This window comes from Paramisgurnus dabryanus, chromosome 7 (genome assembly GCF_030506205.2).
Source record: "Paramisgurnus dabryanus chromosome 7, PD_genome_1.1, whole genome shotgun sequence".
In the NCBI taxonomy this organism is placed as follows: domain Eukaryota; kingdom Metazoa; phylum Chordata; class Actinopteri; order Cypriniformes; family Cobitidae; genus Paramisgurnus; species Paramisgurnus dabryanus.
Genome location: NC_133343.1, coordinates 12,597,118 through 12,614,454, shown reverse-complemented (window position 1 = coordinate 12,614,454; position 17,337 = coordinate 12,597,118). Strand labels below are relative to the sequence as shown.

Below are 17,337 nucleotides of genomic sequence, written 5' to 3'. Positions count from 1 at the left end.
CCCCTTTCAGTTCTAGCGGTGTTAGTTTGGCTTTAGATTCAACTAACCGAACATCCACTCCTTGACTTGTTTCCCACCTCAGATACAGTACTGCGCCATAAGTTTTGTCACTTCCATCTGAGAACGTGACGCCCCATGGCTTTCCTCTCCAATTGGAAGGCGTAAAACTTCTGTGGAACTTAACTTTCTGGAGTCGCACATATTCTTCAAACAAAACAATAGCTTCTCCTCGTATACTTTCAGAGAGTGCTAGGTCCCATGTATCTTTGGTTAAACTTACATTTCCAGCTTCTTGGAACGCTTTTCTAACAAGGATCGCACCCCTCTGCTTAGCTGGTGTAACAAGACCAAGTGGGTCATAGAGTCCTGCCACTTGACTCAAAAGATGTCTTCTGGTCAATGGATTGGGTGTTTTCAACTTTACCTCTTCCTCAACGAGGTCTTGCTCAGACCTCACCTTCTTTTTCCTTTCTGAAAAATTTACAGAGGTCACAATGTATAACCTATCCTCTTCTGCTAGGTACCCAACACCTAAAGCTTTATTATCCTCTTCACTCCACTGGTTAGGAAGTACAATTCCTTCAGGAAGTAGATTTGAGGGTTCTTTGCTTCTTGATCCAGACCTCCCACTTTGACCCGACCAAACCCATGCTTTCAGGGAGAATCCACCAGCTTCCAAGATCTCTTCGAGGCCTTTCACTATCTTGACTAAACTCTTCAAATCATCATGAGATGTCAGAATGTCATCAACGTAGCTGTCTTCTTCTAAAACTCTTCGCTCCTCGTTGAGATGAGCAAAGGCTTCCAGCCCAGCTGTCTCTCGCATTGCCAACTGTGCGATACACCCAGCCGGACGATCTCCAATGTTGACTCTAGTTATAGCATACTCCTCGATTTGTTCTTCTGGTGTGTCCCTCCAGAGAAACCTATGGAGATGCATTTCTCGCTCTTCTAACCACACCGAGTTGTACATCTTTCTGATGTCACCTAATACTCCAAACACTCCTTTCCTAAATCTGAGTAAAACAGCTCTAATTGGGTTCAGTACATCAGGTCCTTTCAACAGGAGGTCGTTCATACTCATCCCCTTGAACCTCTGGCTGCTATTCCACACAAGACGTACAGGCGTAGTGACTGAATGCGGGTTGGGCGCGACTAGATGACTTACATACCAGACTGGACCTGTCCATTTTCCAAGTACTTCCTTTGTAAGTTTCACTGCAGCACCTCTCTTTACCATTTCATGAACTTGCGTAGCGTAAACTTCTTTCCACTCAGGCACTTTTCCAAGCTGCTGTTCTTAAGAAAGTCGATTCCACCCCGCTCCGATTATATGGGAGGACAGCAGGATCTTGGATCCATGGGTACTTTGCATCCCAATGAGGTCGATTACTATGATGATCTGCTTTCACATATGTAAGACCACTTCGTATAATCTCTAGCTCTCTCTCTTCTACCAAAGTCATCTCTTTCCCTCCTGGCTGGCAGTTTCCACATCGGCAGCCGCCGCATTTTGGCTCACATGCAGCTCCGATGCTATCCCAGCTCCACCATTGAAGAAACTCTTTGCCACTTACGAGTGTATTTTTGGCATTAAAACCCATGGTTTTCCTTCCTTCTTCAACAGCTTTGATTCCGAGTGGTTTACTTTTCCCAATGGCTTCCTCGTATCTAACCGCAGCAGTCCTCATCGATCGTGCAAAGTGTGTCTTCGACTCATATGCTGTCATGCTTACTGCTTCGAACAAGTCAGGGTGTGATCCACTCACCATCTTTCCAAGTGGCCCTTCCCAAAGAACAAGGTCACCTACAACTTTTACTCGCTGAGGTGCAAGTTATCCCTCTCGATGGCTGAGGAGAAGTTCTATTTTTTCAGGCCTCTTTAGCTCCACCAAATCCACTTCAGGAAAAAACTTTTTCAACTGCTCAGGACTGACACTTTGATGCACCCTTGCAATCTCTTCTAGACCATAACAGACTAGTTGGTGAGCCTTCTCCATTCCTGTTGATGTTTTTACCCTAATTCTAAGAAGATACCTTTTGGTTTTAACATGAATAGCCATCTTCCCCACTCCATGAACAAAAAGATTAATTTCTTCACCTCTTAATCTAAGCCTATTGGCAGCTTCATGAGTTATATAATTTGTATCAGATGGGAGATCAATTAGGGTACCAATTTTTTGTCCTGCATTAGTCCTCACCTCTTTGAGCATCATAATGACTGGAAACTCTTGAAGTCCATTTTCTTCCAACAGTCCCATATTCTCCTTTCCAGATCTAGCCATCCTAGCTTTATTGGTAAAGGCTTTCATACATTTTTCTGCCATATCAGGAGAAAGTTCAGAAAGGAAATCCTCTTGTTCCACAGTTAATCTATTTTCTTTTTTTCCTTCTTTACTAGCGACTCTACCTTCATACTCTGGTTTAGTCTCCACTCTGGGACAGATGAGATAATGATGATTTGCAGAGGCTCCTCCCTTGCATTCCTTCCTCCTGCAGAGGAATAGATCTTTGCACTGACTGCCATCCTCATGATACCCCAAGCACAGCCTACATAGTTCAAATTTCCTCAGGATTACATTCTTTTCTGCTAATTTTGATTCTTTGAACTTCCTGCAAAAGAAGATTTTTCCTTTATGCTTTTCAGACCCACACACAATGCACACATTTTCAGACGATGCTGTTTTTGTTGATTTAGTAAACGCATGACTTCTGTCAGATTTAATGAATGCATGACTCCTTTCCAACTTCCTCTCTGGCTTTTCCACTTTTTCAGTGACCCTAAGATGCTCCAATTTTTCCAGAATTTCCTCCTGCTTTTTCAAAAATTCAAGCAGCTTGTCAAAATGGTTGGCTGATGTAATGCCACTTCCAGGATCCACCATCAAAGCAAGCCAGTCTCTTTTCATGAAATCAGGAAGTTTACTTTCTATAGATTTAATGATAAGAGGATTTTTTATAGCTCCTGTATCGCCGAGATCAACAAGATCCACTAATGCCTTCTCTACCGTTTGGATTAGTTCAATTACTCTTCGTGGTTGATTTCCTTTCAAAACAGGAAATCTTTCCAATTCTTCCACAATCTCCATCGTAATCGCATACTTATCTCCGTATCGATTTGTTAGCACTCTGAAAATATCCTCAGCAGACCTATAGGAGGACAAACGAAAATCCTTCACAATCTTATCATTGATACTATCCAACAGCTGAATTTTCCTGACTTCCAATGATCCAGAAGGTTCTCCTTGCACTTGAAGGGTTTTCCAATCCTTTATCCAACGATAAAAGTCTCTTTGGCTTCCATCAAAGACTGGCAAACTTGCTGGTCTAAATCTTACAATTGGTGTAGGTTGAGGGATAAGAGGTGTTGGTATGGCATTTGATCTTGCTGAGGCATCCACAGCAGCTCTCCGTGCTCTAGCAAACTCACCCTTCTTTATCTCAAAATCATTGCTATCCTCCTTTAACCTCTTTACTCTTTCTTTTAAATCTTGCATTTCATCATCAGGAATCCACTTTTCCCATTTTAACAAAGCTCCTATTGCCTCTTTAACAAGCGTTGTGAGGAAATTGGTTTGCACTTCATAATTTTCACATTCACTGCTTTCAACAGCAATAGTGGCTACTTAAGTGCAGGATTTCTCTGCTGCAGCAATGACTCCATTAACTTCATGCAGACCATATCTTGACCAAAGATTTTCCTGAACAGTTTTCTTGACTTCATTGAATTTACTTTTACACTCACTTGCAGTTCTCCTGATGTCAAGATCCTGTTGCACTGAAAGTGCTGCTTTCTCATCGGCCTTATTGTCAGCAAGCAATCCAACTCTATAATCATCATTAGTCTCGAAAACCTTTCTTGCGATGATTGAAAGTTTCTTAAATTCCTCCTTGAGCTCTTCTTCCACCAACCCGTGGACTTCTCGGATGAGGAAATTAACTTGCCTGGTAAAACTGGCCTTTGCAGCTGTTCTTTCCTTTCTAATCTGCTTACTTGGTTTTCCCACTGCTGCTTCAGCCATTTCAACTTCATCCGCTTAACACAATAACAGCAACAATCTCGTAACTTTCACCCTTCTTGCTCCACACACGTCTGAGCTTGTGATATCACTACTGATATGCTGTTTGTTAACTGCAAGCTGTGGCTTTTAACTGTGGTTATCAACTGTCAAGTTATTTAATACTTTGTACATAAACTGCTCCAAACTTGACATAGAGCTTAGTCAATCATATGCACAGGATCAACTCAAAACACTTTACTTCTCTTCAATCCTCAATAAACTTATTACAATCTTGATTGTTGTTTGATTTCACATCCACTTATAGACACATGATTAGAGTGCGGTTTAACATGATTAGATGATTCCAACATAATTAGATAATTCCAACATGATTAGAAAATTTCAACATGATCAGATGATTTTACATATCACAATCACTCAATGTCCATAGAAAAGAGAGTCAATTTGAGCCCAGTTAGTAGATTCAGTTCGATAAACAGTGGTGTGGCTCTTAATTTAGTTTTGGTTTAGGTTGATAACCTTTAACAAAACAGAAAACAGAACAAAATGCTTAAATTACACATATCTATCCATTTAGCTCATGCGCCAACAAAGCATACACAAAATGCACACTAACACACGTAGTTGTATTTTTTAAATACATTTACAGTGCACAATGTAACACAGTATCGACATTCATAAAAAATATGCTTTAGTATAGATTTATCTCTCAACAGCGCACAAGCCAGCACTTATCTGAATATATATATATAAGCATTTTGGTTAATCTTTTTCCCAGCATTTTAATTTAACTAATATCATTTAAAAGACTTGTCCTACCATCAGCGTCTCAGATTGACTTAATCCTCAATGTACATCGTATCAGCGTTTTGGCGTCTTCATTCGCCCATAACACTTCTCAGTCACGCACTCCTTTCTTTAAAGAACACGTTTGATAATCGGACATTCGCTGTTCTTTTACTTTTTAAGTAAGTGCTTTCGGTTTGCGTTTGGCGTTTACCGCACGCTGCACATGAACTGCTTCCGTGTTTCATCTGATGTTTCCGCCGCTTTCGTACATTTCCGTGAAAGGTCGTAATCGACGTAATCAATAGAGGAACGCCTACTGTTAGATGTTATCTGTCTTCACAGTGATCAAAGACTATTGGCAGAGCCGTTTATCCTGTACAGTGATGGTTAAAGATGGTCTTCTAATTGGTCAGTTTAAATGTATCATGTTGGGTTTAGTTAGGAAAGTGGATAAAAGACTATGTTTGACCGGTCTTGAGACTTTTATTACAGATATTAGGGGCTTGTTTGTAGACAATTCATAGAGGCTCTTTACAGACTTGTTTCAAGGATGGATCAGAACTTAAAATGTGCAAGTGTTTTCGTACTACATTGGCCAACTCATAACTTAAGGCAGAATATTGAATAATGCACAATAACCTGTTATCGGTCGATTTTGACGCTGTTCCAATGCACTCTTTTTTATCAATATTTTTAAAACGTGCCACAGCTTCTTTGACCGATGTAACAGCATTGCCTCTTTTACAAAATCTTTGACACAAATCTTTGCATTGGGTTTTCATAACTTTCCTTACAGTATGTGTACAAATCCTACGGATCCTGTTGAACTGGCTAATCGGAAGACTCTTCTATAAATTTGTTGGATGAAAACTCTGACCATGTAAGATAGTGTTTTTATTTGTAGGTTTTCTATACAGATCCGTCACTAGTCTAGTATCCTCTTTGATTATAAGTAAATCCAGAAAACTAACCTGAGACACATTAAACTCTAAGGTAAATTTCAAATATTCACTTCGACAGAAAGAAATTGACAATTGAATTAAATACAAAATCATGTTTAAAATGACCCACATATAAATTGGCATAATAAGGCGCCATAGTGCTCCCCATTGCAGTTCCCTTAATTTGTAAAAAATATTATAGATTTTTTTGTCAAACCAATTTGGTGTCTTTAGGCAATCTATACTAGAACCCTTGTAACTATAATTATCACGTAGAAAAAAAAATCAATAGCTTGTATGTTGGCCAACATGCACACACGTCAGGTGCTGTTTCTTCATACAGCGCGAGCTGCCTGCTTAAAGTCAGTCACGTTTTATTCATACAATGCAAGCTGTGACCGCCTTCTCTCTGCCTATTTATCTAATCTGAGGTACTGAACACAATGTTTTAAGTCTTTTCTGACTTCTGGGGCGAACACACAGTGTACTTTAATTGATTAATTTAAAGCGGCTGATCTCCACGTAGTTTCATTTTACGAGCGTGTGAAAGTTGCGCAATCTTATTTCACCAATTGCACTGAAATACTGAAAAACACTGTGCAGCATGTTTACTTACAACACAAGCAGCGGACTCCGACATAATATTAGTTTGCGTCCATATAAACTTGTCATTACTCCCGCTCACATTTAAATAACAGCAGAAGGACTCGCCCACAGTCTCCACAGACCACCCCCTCAAAGTATTCAGGACATAATAAATACCAGGTGTAAACGTGATATGTATCTCTCGTCCACTTGTGATCCGATCAACGAAAACACATCTTAATACCAAGTGTAAACAGCCCCAAAAAAGTCAGGTGCTGCTTCTTCATACAGTGCAAGCCAGCTGTGCGGTTATAATTACAGTCAGGTGGTGTTTCCTAATACAGCGCAAGCTCAGGCGTGGGGTCTTGGTGGTGTTGCGTTTTGTCTACATTTTGACACTGATGTGCGTGCTGTTAGACCTCTGCACAGCGAGTCAGCGACCGTGTGTGTTTTGAAGGAGGCAGTAACGACAGCAGCGAAGTGGGTCCAAATAAAACACACAGTGTTGTAATCGTAATTATTATTTCTATATAACTTGCGTGTATAACAGCGAACTGGCCAACATTGCTCCATATGACCAGTTCGCCCCTGCATCCGCGTAAGCTCTGATCGGGTATATATTAAAAAAATCTCACCGGCCCACATAAAAAAAATGGTCCGGCCCCTCTGGCATTTGCCAGAATTGCCAGATGGCCAATCCGCCCATGTCCAGAAAGGTAAAAAAACATCATCAAAGTAGTCCATGTGATATCAGTGGGTCAGTTATAATGTGTTGAAGCATCGAAAATACATGTTGGTCCAAAAATAGCAAAAATTACGACTTTATTCAGCATTGTCTTCTCTTCCAGTTCTGTTGTGTACTGCGTGAACATGACTGCAGTGACACGGCTGACGTGTTATCCTCAGATATGTTTGTGAAGGTTTTTTTTTTTCAAACGTACAGCGTGCATCTCCCTCAGTCTGTAAACAAAGCTCAGGTGTACAAAAAAAGCTGGGGCACAACAGATAACAGTTGGCTGCGTCACTGCAGTCACGTGACCTCAGCGTCTCATGCACACAGTTATAAAAACAACAGCAACTTTTATTTTGTTTACAAAAAGAACTATTATTAAAAGTTCTTTATTTTCTAAATTTTTAGGAAACTTTATTTTTACATTAAAACAAATTACTTTTTTATAAGACGTTTTTATTTCAAGCATTGTATGCTTGTTTGAGTCGTTTAAATAAAAAAAAGTTTTGGAACTAAACTTTTCAAATATTCTTTTTAGAAAAACAACTTTTTTCACAGTTTTTAAACTGTGCATAACTGTAGCTGAATAGTTAGGCCTACTACAATTCTGTATTTTAATGTTGGTCATTAGGGTGGTACTTGGAGAACCAAATATGTTTTAGGGTGGTACTTGGTATAAAAAGTTTGAGAACCACTGTTTTAAACTATCAATCATCCAGTAGTGTACATAAAGATTTTTCAGTTTTTACGATTAGATTTTTTTTTTACAAATCACAAGCTTTGCCATGTGTAAAACTATGATTTTGAGTATGTGATCTAAATACATAATTTTCCAATATTAAGATAAAACAAATAAAAACAGATAAGAAAACATTAGGGAAAGACCTTTACAGACCTGCTGTGTGGTGAGATCCCACTGTGACTTTATGAAGTAGTCCTTATTCTTAGTGAATACTGGCACATCATACTCCTGAACAACCAAAGGATCCTTTCTTTGTTTAATCAGCTTCAGGTGAATGGTGTTGGAGTCATCTGTAACGAATCAGAGAGAATGTTTTATGTTTATATTATATACAAAAACAATGATAAACACTGACAGTGGGAAACCAAGAGACCAATAAAAATGCATAGACACCAATAGGTAGTGTGCAGGCTCTTTTAACATTAAGTTCTCCCATAAGTGTGGACAGGATAGGCAACAGCTTCTGTTTACTCTCCTCATTTGAAATGAATCCACTTTCAAGCTACAGAAAATGAAAAAAAAATGAAAATGGTTAAAAAGTCAAATAAATACTAAAACTAAAAAAAATATTAGATAAAAGTTTACCTCCAGAGTTGTTAGATAGCCAGACAGCTTTTTGACAATAGGTTCTAAAGCACAGGTATTTGTCCTGGCATCACATACTAAACCTAAGTTGAAGAGTAAGGCATTCCTGCTGTATTTTTTATGCTCAATGCATACTGGACAGCCAATCAATTTCTTCCCCATGGCAGTCCTAATAAGTTAGACAGATAAAACAAGTGTTATTTACAAGCTATCATTTCAACTCTAACATTCTATTCATCAGTGTTGTGGCTGAACGAGTTCTTTGAACGAAAGTTCATGAACTCGTTCATATTTTAGGCGAATGTGAACTGAATGTACTGTATTACTGCCTGGTAAATGTTACTGTGAACTCGATCATTCTGGTGTTTGTGAACGGCACGCATTCTCAGTTTAACGTCATTCAATAGGGTGCCAGATTTCTATAGAGTTTTTCAGGCGAAAACTCGGCTTAAACACACTGTAAACAGACCTTAATGTGTATCGGAAATACACACCCAATCTGGCAACACCAGTGTTTCATGGCGGCATGTGTCATCAAAACAAAAAGAAGCATGGAGGTGACACACTGACTTAGCCTGGTTCTACCAGACTCTTTTACATTTCATTTGTACAGAGAGTCTGGCCTCTCTCCATTGAGAAACATTTACTTCCTTGTAGGCAGGTTCTCTGTTAAAGTTCAACACTATTGGATCTCACTGTCACCCCTCATATTCATGGTGTCTCAAAATAGCACAGTGAAGTACAGTTAAATAATCTTAAGAACATCTTTAAAAGTACTAAAGATGAATTTTTAGTGTATTAAGTACAAAATTAGTGTGCGAAAATAAAGCGCTTTAGGTACACTATGTAAGTGTACTACTTTTGATTTCCAAATATCTGAATCGGCATCGGCCAGAGAAAAAAACATATCGGTAGACCTCTAACCCACCCTACTAAAATCCATTTTGTAGTTATCTATCGCCCACCTGGTTAGCTTGAACAATTCTTGGAGGAGTTGGATGTACTCCTGTCTTCCTTCCCAGAGGACGGTACTCTGTTAGTAGTACTTGGTGACTTCAACATTCACCTTGAGAACCCACTTTGATAACCCACAGGTCTGGTAATCTATTAGATCTTATCTATACAGGCTGCTGTTCCACTCACCACACCCAGGTCACCCCGTTACACAGATCTGATCACTTCCTCCTCACTCACTGCACACAATCACCCACTGGTAACGATCCGTGGCACATCTACTTACGTTTTCCCCCTACCGCTTATCCTCTGTGGCCTCCTCCACGCTCCATCCACTCAAAACCAACTCTCCCTCCTAAATACTACAGAAAACGCCACATACACTCTATGCGCCACACTTACATCCTGCTTAGACAGTTTATGTCCTCTGACATCAGCATCAGCCCGGCCAACCCCTTCCACACCTTATCTATGTGATGTTCTCCGCGAGCATCGATCCAAGCTCAGAGCTGCAGAGAGAAAGTGGACCTCTGTCTTTATCAGTCTCTTCTGGCCTCTTTCTCCACATATGTCTCCTCTGCTAAAACTCAGTACTATCACTCTAAAATCAGAGTGCTCTCTTTAAGATCTTCTCTGCTCTTCTTTGCCCGCCCACCCCCCACCTTCATCTGACCTAACAGCTGACGATTTTGCTTCTTTTTTTGAAGAAAACAAACTCAATCAGCAGTCAGTTATCTTCCCCACTGCCTCTTTCACAGGCCCAAAATCCTGATGCATGCTCGCTCCCCTCTTTCTTTTCTCCTATCTGAAGAGAAAGTTTCCAAAATCTTTGCTTCATCTCCAGTTGAACCTTGCTAAGACAGAACTGCTCGTCATAACCGTCTGACCCCAAGATTCAACACAATCTTTCAGTTTAACTAGGTTCTTTGACCATTACGCCTTCCAGAACAGCCAGAAACCTGGGAGTGGTTATTGATGATCAGCTCAGTTGTCTTGTAGATTTATCCTCTACAACATTAGGAAAATTAGACCTTTCCTAACTTAGGTCCTTTCCAGACTGGTCTATTGCAATGTGTTATTGTCCGGACTCCAAGCCTGCACAACTAAACCCCTACAGATGATCCAAAATGCTGTGGCAAGAAGGGTTGTCAATGAGCCAAAGAGGGCGCACATCACTCCTCTCTTCTTCTCTCCATGATACACCTTAAACTTAGCACTTTTGGCAAAAAAGTACTTGAGCCTATTTAGGATGAATTTGGATTCATCTTTGATTATAGCTAAACAGATTTTCTCTTCTTGTTTTCTTATTTAGTTACCTTAAATGACAGAGACTTCAACATGTAGGCCTATAAGACCGAATGCAATAAAATGTTTAAGATAATAAATTGTTTACTATGATACTCACTAAGACATGTATTTTGAGTTAATGTGTATTTGTAAACCTAAAAGACGCGAACATGAACTCATTTAGCTCTGTGCACGCACGCTATCGTTGGGTAGGAAGTGCCGTGCCACGCACACAAGTTTTCAAGTTCAAGGCAGCAGTCCAGTCCAACACAGTTAATCTCATCAACACAGTAAAAAGATCACCTCAAGAATACACACATACATACATAGATACATGTATATAAATTTAAGAAATGTTTTATTTAAATATCGTTTTTTATTTATATATAATTTAGAATATATAAAAATATAAATAAATATATATACACATGTAAATGTTTTTTAAATAAATACATGAATGTGTGTGTATTTATATATACACACATCATAATTACACACAGCAAAAACTCTTAGATTAATCTCATACAAAATATAAGTTATATTTCAAGTTATATTTTTTGGGCCATTTTTGCCTTCATTTGACAGTGATTAAGGAGAGGGCAGGAAAGTACAGGGAAGAGAGAGGGGTATGGGATCGGCAAATGACCATGAGCCGGGAATCGAACTCGGGTCGCCGAAAGTGCGAAAGCACCACATGTCAGAGAGCTGCCCACTACACCAATGGCTCAGACAGTTAATATTTTCTTAATATTTGTTTTTAACACTGTGCTGCAGCACGTCGACATAAACACGTCAATTAACAGGAAAATTATTTTTTGAGGGAACGAATGTAGCACATTAAATTTGGACACCCCAGACACCCCTCTAGCTCCGCCACCTTATTGGAGTATTCCACTGTATTGCATAGATGAGCTGAATGTGCTGAAAGTGGCAGAGGGGAATGAGCGGAAGTCTGCCCTGCTGCCATTTTCAAATGAAATATAAAGCGGACTGAAGTGATCACGAATTAACATTGCAAAATATTTAGGGGGCATATGGCCTGACAACACCCCTGTTAATAAAGTAACTGTTATTTTCCTAAGTTTGTTATGATCAGTGGTGTCATGATAGTTTTTGAGGAAGCAGAATGAAACAAGAAACCATTTATTTAACACTTTCCGACGAGTTTCTAGTTGTCAAAGACAAGTTTTTACCTCATCCATATTTCTGCTATTATGTAGTAGGTGGCGCTCTTATCCTGGCTCAAAATGAGGTGAATGTGGTACTATCCTGATGCACACATACATACTACAAGTCCATCACACATTTTACATACTTTTAGGGGCGGTTTCCTGGACAGGGATTAGACTATTCCTAAACTAAAATAAATGTAAGAGCTGTCCAAACTGAAAACAACTTACACTTTCATGTCTTAAAATACATCAGTGTCCTTTGTATTGCCTTAAAATGCACACAAGTAATGTTTTTAGTTAGGCATGTTTGTAAAAACTAGTTATTTTCCTAATTAAACTAAGGCTGTTACGAGTGAAGCTCCTGCTTCGCTCCTCGATCACCACTAGAGGGAGCCATCCCCTGGGTATTAGTGTTATTCAGACTACGTTTCCCATGAGCCCACATACCTGAACTGATTTCGCTTGAACCTGATTCCCATCACTCTGCCTATTTAAGACTCTTAGAAATGGACTCTCTTTGCGAAGTCTTGATTTGCCCCGGCATCATTTCTAAACGTTATTATTCTGTCTGATTACCCCGTGCCTACTTTGAGTGTTTACTGACTATTCTGATTGTCTGCCGCCTGCCCCGATATCTGCTTGTGTTTTGACTATTCTGATTGCTCGCTGCCTGCCTTGACATCTGCCTGTTCATTCACTACGAGATTGCCTTACCCCTATATATGTGTTTGCTGGTGTTTGACCCTGCCTGTACGACAACGAGTGAAATAAAGTTTGCAAATGGATCCTCAGCCTACTGGTGCTTCATTACAGAAGACTTCGCCGCAAAGCGATCCAGCGACTGTCTCTCAAATCACCACGGAGTTGTCGGTTCAAGCTCACCAGCTAGCAGCACAACAACAACAACTCGGACACCTTAGCACCGTAACCGAGGAGTTGGTTAGGACTTTACAAAGGTTGCAGATCTCTCTGTCCGCAGCGACGAATGCTTCATCGAGCGGAAGTGCTCATTCAGCATCGGCTACTGTGAACCCTCGATTAGCCTTTCCTGAGAAGTTCAACGGTGACCCAGCCAAATGTAAGGGCTTCTTATTACAATGCTCTCTGTTTGTCTCGCAACAACCGGGTTTATACCCCACTAGGGCTGGGATAAACGATTATTTTTTTAACGATTAATCTAGCGATTATTTTTTCGATGCATCGATTAATCTAACGATTCATTTTGTCAGTCCGATTCGACTTCGATTCGATTCTCGATTATCTCCCCATTAATTAACTAATAGCAAGTTATACATGTTGATTTACATATCTGAATGTTAACATTTCAATATATCTTTATTGCTCTTAAAATTTCAATATAAAAAAAGACTATACAAGTGCAAAATAATGCATTCTTAGACAGAGGTAGCATTCAATAAAGCATTTGTACTGTACATACTGTGCAGTTAAGTAACCGTATAAAAATCTCAAGTTCAAATTACTTTATTTTACATGCATTTATGAGCAAAACCTCTTCAATGTGCCTTTTGATGGTCTGTGTAATTTTTATAACTAGATTTGTTTAATCCACATTGTTTTCGTGCTGTTCTAGTCCATTTAATGACAGATATAACTTAAGATAGACTTATTATAGACTTAAGAAGCACATATATTATTAAATCTCTTTCTCTTAAGTTTGTTAAGATAGATTAGGACTCATTTACTGCTGGACAGAGGGTGAATGAAAGCGCAGTCTTCTGGCAACAGTGACATATTTCATTGCTTTCTGTTAAATTGCTCAAATGACTGTTTAAAACACACTTGGCATCACATTCATGATTTTATGGTAAAATGACACTTTTTCGCGTAAATCCACGAGCATTTAAACCATAAACAAAGCACTTTCACTTTAATTGAGCGTGAGCAGCGCAGCAGAACCACGCAGAAACGATTGCAGCACTGTTGCTACAGAGCCGCCCAAGTATTTGCAGCTGGCTCCGACCTCCGTTTATATCCGTTTCGAGCCGCGAGCTCGCGCTGCTCATGCGGCGGGGTGCATGCTTGTTAACATGGGCGCTGAAAAAAACCACACGCCGCGCGGCCGCAGGCACTGCTCACCCTTGCTGTGTGAAACCGGCGTGGACTGAAGCCACTCGCGTTGCTACTACTGCGCCGCCTTTTTGGGTCTGACGAATCGACGCGCATATTTTGCGTCGACGTATTTTTTGCGTCGACGTCGTCGATTACGTCGACGCGTTGTCCCAGCCCTATACCCCACGCATGCAAGCCGAATCGCATTTGTGTGCAACTTACTCACAGATAAAGCGTTGGACTGGGCTACTGCCGTTTGGAAGGACGACGGCTCGATTTTTCCTACCTTTGAGGTTTTCTTGGCTAAATTTCAAGAGGTGTTTGAACATACTGCCGGAGGAGAGAATGCAGGTGAGCGTCTCATTACCATTAGTCAGGGTGATCGCATAGCTGCTGATTATGCTTTGGAGTTTCGCACACTCGCTGCTCAGACCGGGTGGCCTGAAGACCCTTTAAAACTGATGTATCGACGCGGATTAAACCACGAATTGCAAGCGGAATTGGCCTGCCGCGATAAAGGGAGAGACTTAGCAGCATTTATTGACTTATCTATCCAGATAGATAACCTAATCCGGTCCCGTCGTCATTACACTCAGCCCAGTTTCTTCCCGACTCCCTCCGAACCCATGCAGCTGGGTTATACTCATCTCACTCAGGAGGAGAGAGATCGGAGGATTAAGAACAATCTGTGCCTATACTGTGGAAAACCTGGACACGTTCTGGCTACCTGTCCCACCAGACCTCCTCCTTGCAAAACCACCATGGTGAGTGCATTAATTCATTCCTCTCAACGTAACATTGAAGTCCCAGTTCAAATAGTCACTGATGAAGGATGTATCTCTACCTCTGCTTTAATTGACTCTGGAGCTGCAGGAAATTTCATGTCCCAAAGTTTTGCTCACTGTCATAATCTACAATTAACACCTTGTCCATCTCACTTAACAGTCGAGACGATAGACGGAAAACCCATTGGAGAGGGGAATATTGAGTACTGTACCGGCAAAATTCAGTTACAAGTTGGATCTCTGCATCAAGAACACATCACCTTTTACATCATCCCATCTCAACATTATTCAGTAATTCTAGGACTGCCATGGCTGGAGGAACACAACCCCCACATTTCATGGAGGGAACACCAAATAGTTAAGTGGAGCGATAAATGTCTCTCAACCTGTCTGTCATCCATTCATCCTGTTACTTCCCTTAACACTATCATTACATCTGAGGATTTTGCTACATGTAAACTACCTCCAGAATATGTTGACCTCATTAGAGCCTTTAGTAAAGAGGGCGCGTCTCAATTACCACCACATCGCCCAAGCGACTGCAGTATCGAGCTGTTACCAGGCACCATACCACCTAGGGGGCGAATTTTCCCTCTCTCTCAACCTGAAACCGAGGCCATGAACAAATACATTGAGGAGGAACTAGCTAAGGGATTCATCCGTCACTCCGTCTCTCCTGCTTCATCTAGTTTTTTCTTTGTAAAGAAGAAGGATGGCACTCTCCGACCATGCATCGATTACCGAGCTCTCAATGATATCTCGGTGAAATTCAGGTATCCACTACCACTAGTTCCAGCAGCCCTAGAGCAATTACGTACGGCAAAATTCTTCACCAAGCTTAACTTGCGATGTGCTTACAACCTCATTCGTATCAAGGAGGGAGACGAGTGGAAAACAGCCTTTTCTACTAAATCTGGTCACTACGAATACTTGGTGATGCCCTTCGGCCTTTCTGTCAGTCCCTCTGTCTTCCAGTCTTTCATCAATGATGTGTTTCGAGACATGTTGGACCGATGGGTCATTACCTACATCGACGATATTTTAGTATACTCCAGTAACCTTGAAGAACACATTCAACATGTAAGAGCAGTATTAAAGCGTCTCATTCAATACCAACTGTATGCCAAAGCAGAGAAGTGTGAGTTTCATCAGACGTCAACATCATATTTAGGATATATCATATCATCGGATGGAGTTGCTATGGATGAATCTAAAGTCAAAGCTGTACTCGATTGGCCCAGACCGCAAACCCTTAAGGAAATACAACGCTTCCTGGGATTTGCTAACTTCTACAGACACTTCATTCGTAATTTCAGTACTGTAGCAGCCCCTCTCACCGCCATGACCAAACGCTCAACGTCCCGTCTCTCTTGGTCTCCTCAAGCTCTAGATGCCTTTCAAGAATTAAAGAAAAGATTCACATCAGCACCAATCCTTCATCACCCCAATCCAAACCTACCTTTCATTGTCGAAATAGATGCTTCCAACATCGGCATTGGTGCCATTCTCTCACAACGTCACGGATCTCCTGCCAAAATGCACCCTTGTGCTTTCTTTTCACGCAAACTCTCAGCTGCAGAACGCAACTATGATGTGGGCGACCGAGAATTACTGGGCATGAAGGCCGCTTTCGAAGAATGTAGGCACTGGTTAGAAGGGGCTCAGAATCCTTTTACAGTTCTCACTGATCACAAAAACCTGGAATATCTTCGGATCGCTAAGAGAATGAACCCCCGACAGGCAAGATGGTCGATGTTTTTTACCCGCTTCAACTTCTCAGTCACGTATATACCGGGATCAAAGAACACTAAGGCTGACGCTTTGTCTCGCTGCTATGAGGACTCCGACCCGCCCAACCCTCCCAGAAACATCATATCTGAGACCCTCATTCTTTCCCCCATCCAGTGGGATATCTTGACAGAGATCAACCAGGCTAATGCTCAATCTCCACCACCAGCTCAATGCCCCCTCAACAAAACCTTCGTAAGCGAACCTCTCCGTGAGAAGCTCATCAGACTGATTCACTCATCACCCAGCACAGGTCACCCAGGTATTACAGGCATCCATGTCTAAGGACACCATTACTTTCGTCAATAACTACCACACCTGCAATACATCCAAATCCTCCCATCAACGTGTCACGGTGGGTAAATACACTGCTCTCTCTGTGTCTCGTGTATGGTGTTTACTCACCTGTGATGTCATGTGCTCGTTATCCCGATTCCCTTCACCTGTGTTGATTGTCTCACTCCAGCTGCTCATCATTACAGACTCTCCATATAAACTCACTCTGCTCTCTGTTCCTCGTCAGATCCTCACTCTTTGTTTGGCCTCCGTGTCTTTGGATTGTTTGTACAGCGCGTGTGGATTGTTTCGTGTCGTCTTCGTGTTGGATGTTCCGGTCTCCATTCAGGATTATTTTCCACTTCAGACCTACACCACCAACGACCACCACAACCACCATCACCCGCTTTACCACCGTAGTCCTTCGTGCACCATTACCATCATCTGGACATTGTGTTTGCTTAAATCCTTGTGTTTGTCTACATTTTATAAATAAACCTGTGTTATTTTCCTGCATCTGCTTCCAGCGTGTTCTATCGTTACAGAAGGATCTGACCAGAAATGGAAGCAGCGGGAAATCACTCCCCATCTCCTCTCGAGGAGTTTCTCCA

General features: G+C 41.0%; 1 protein-coding gene across 2 annotated transcripts in view; it reads right to left on the bottom strand.

Moving 5' to 3' along the window:
- The window catches only part of nprl2 (NPR2 like, GATOR1 complex subunit), a 194,060-nt gene that overhangs the window by 146,927 nt on the left and 29,796 nt on the right, over nt 1-17,337 (bottom strand). For both annotated transcript variants that reach the window (XM_065253273.1, XM_065253274.1), the window contains exons 3-5: nt 8,395-8,563; nt 8,203-8,311; nt 7,963-8,099 (exon numbers count right to left, since the gene is read on the bottom strand). In XM_065253273.1, coding sequence (XP_065109345.1) covers nt 7,963-8,099; nt 8,203-8,311; nt 8,395-8,563 — 415 coding nt within the window. The remainder of the gene's footprint in view (nt 1-7,962; nt 8,100-8,202; nt 8,312-8,394; nt 8,564-17,337) is intronic.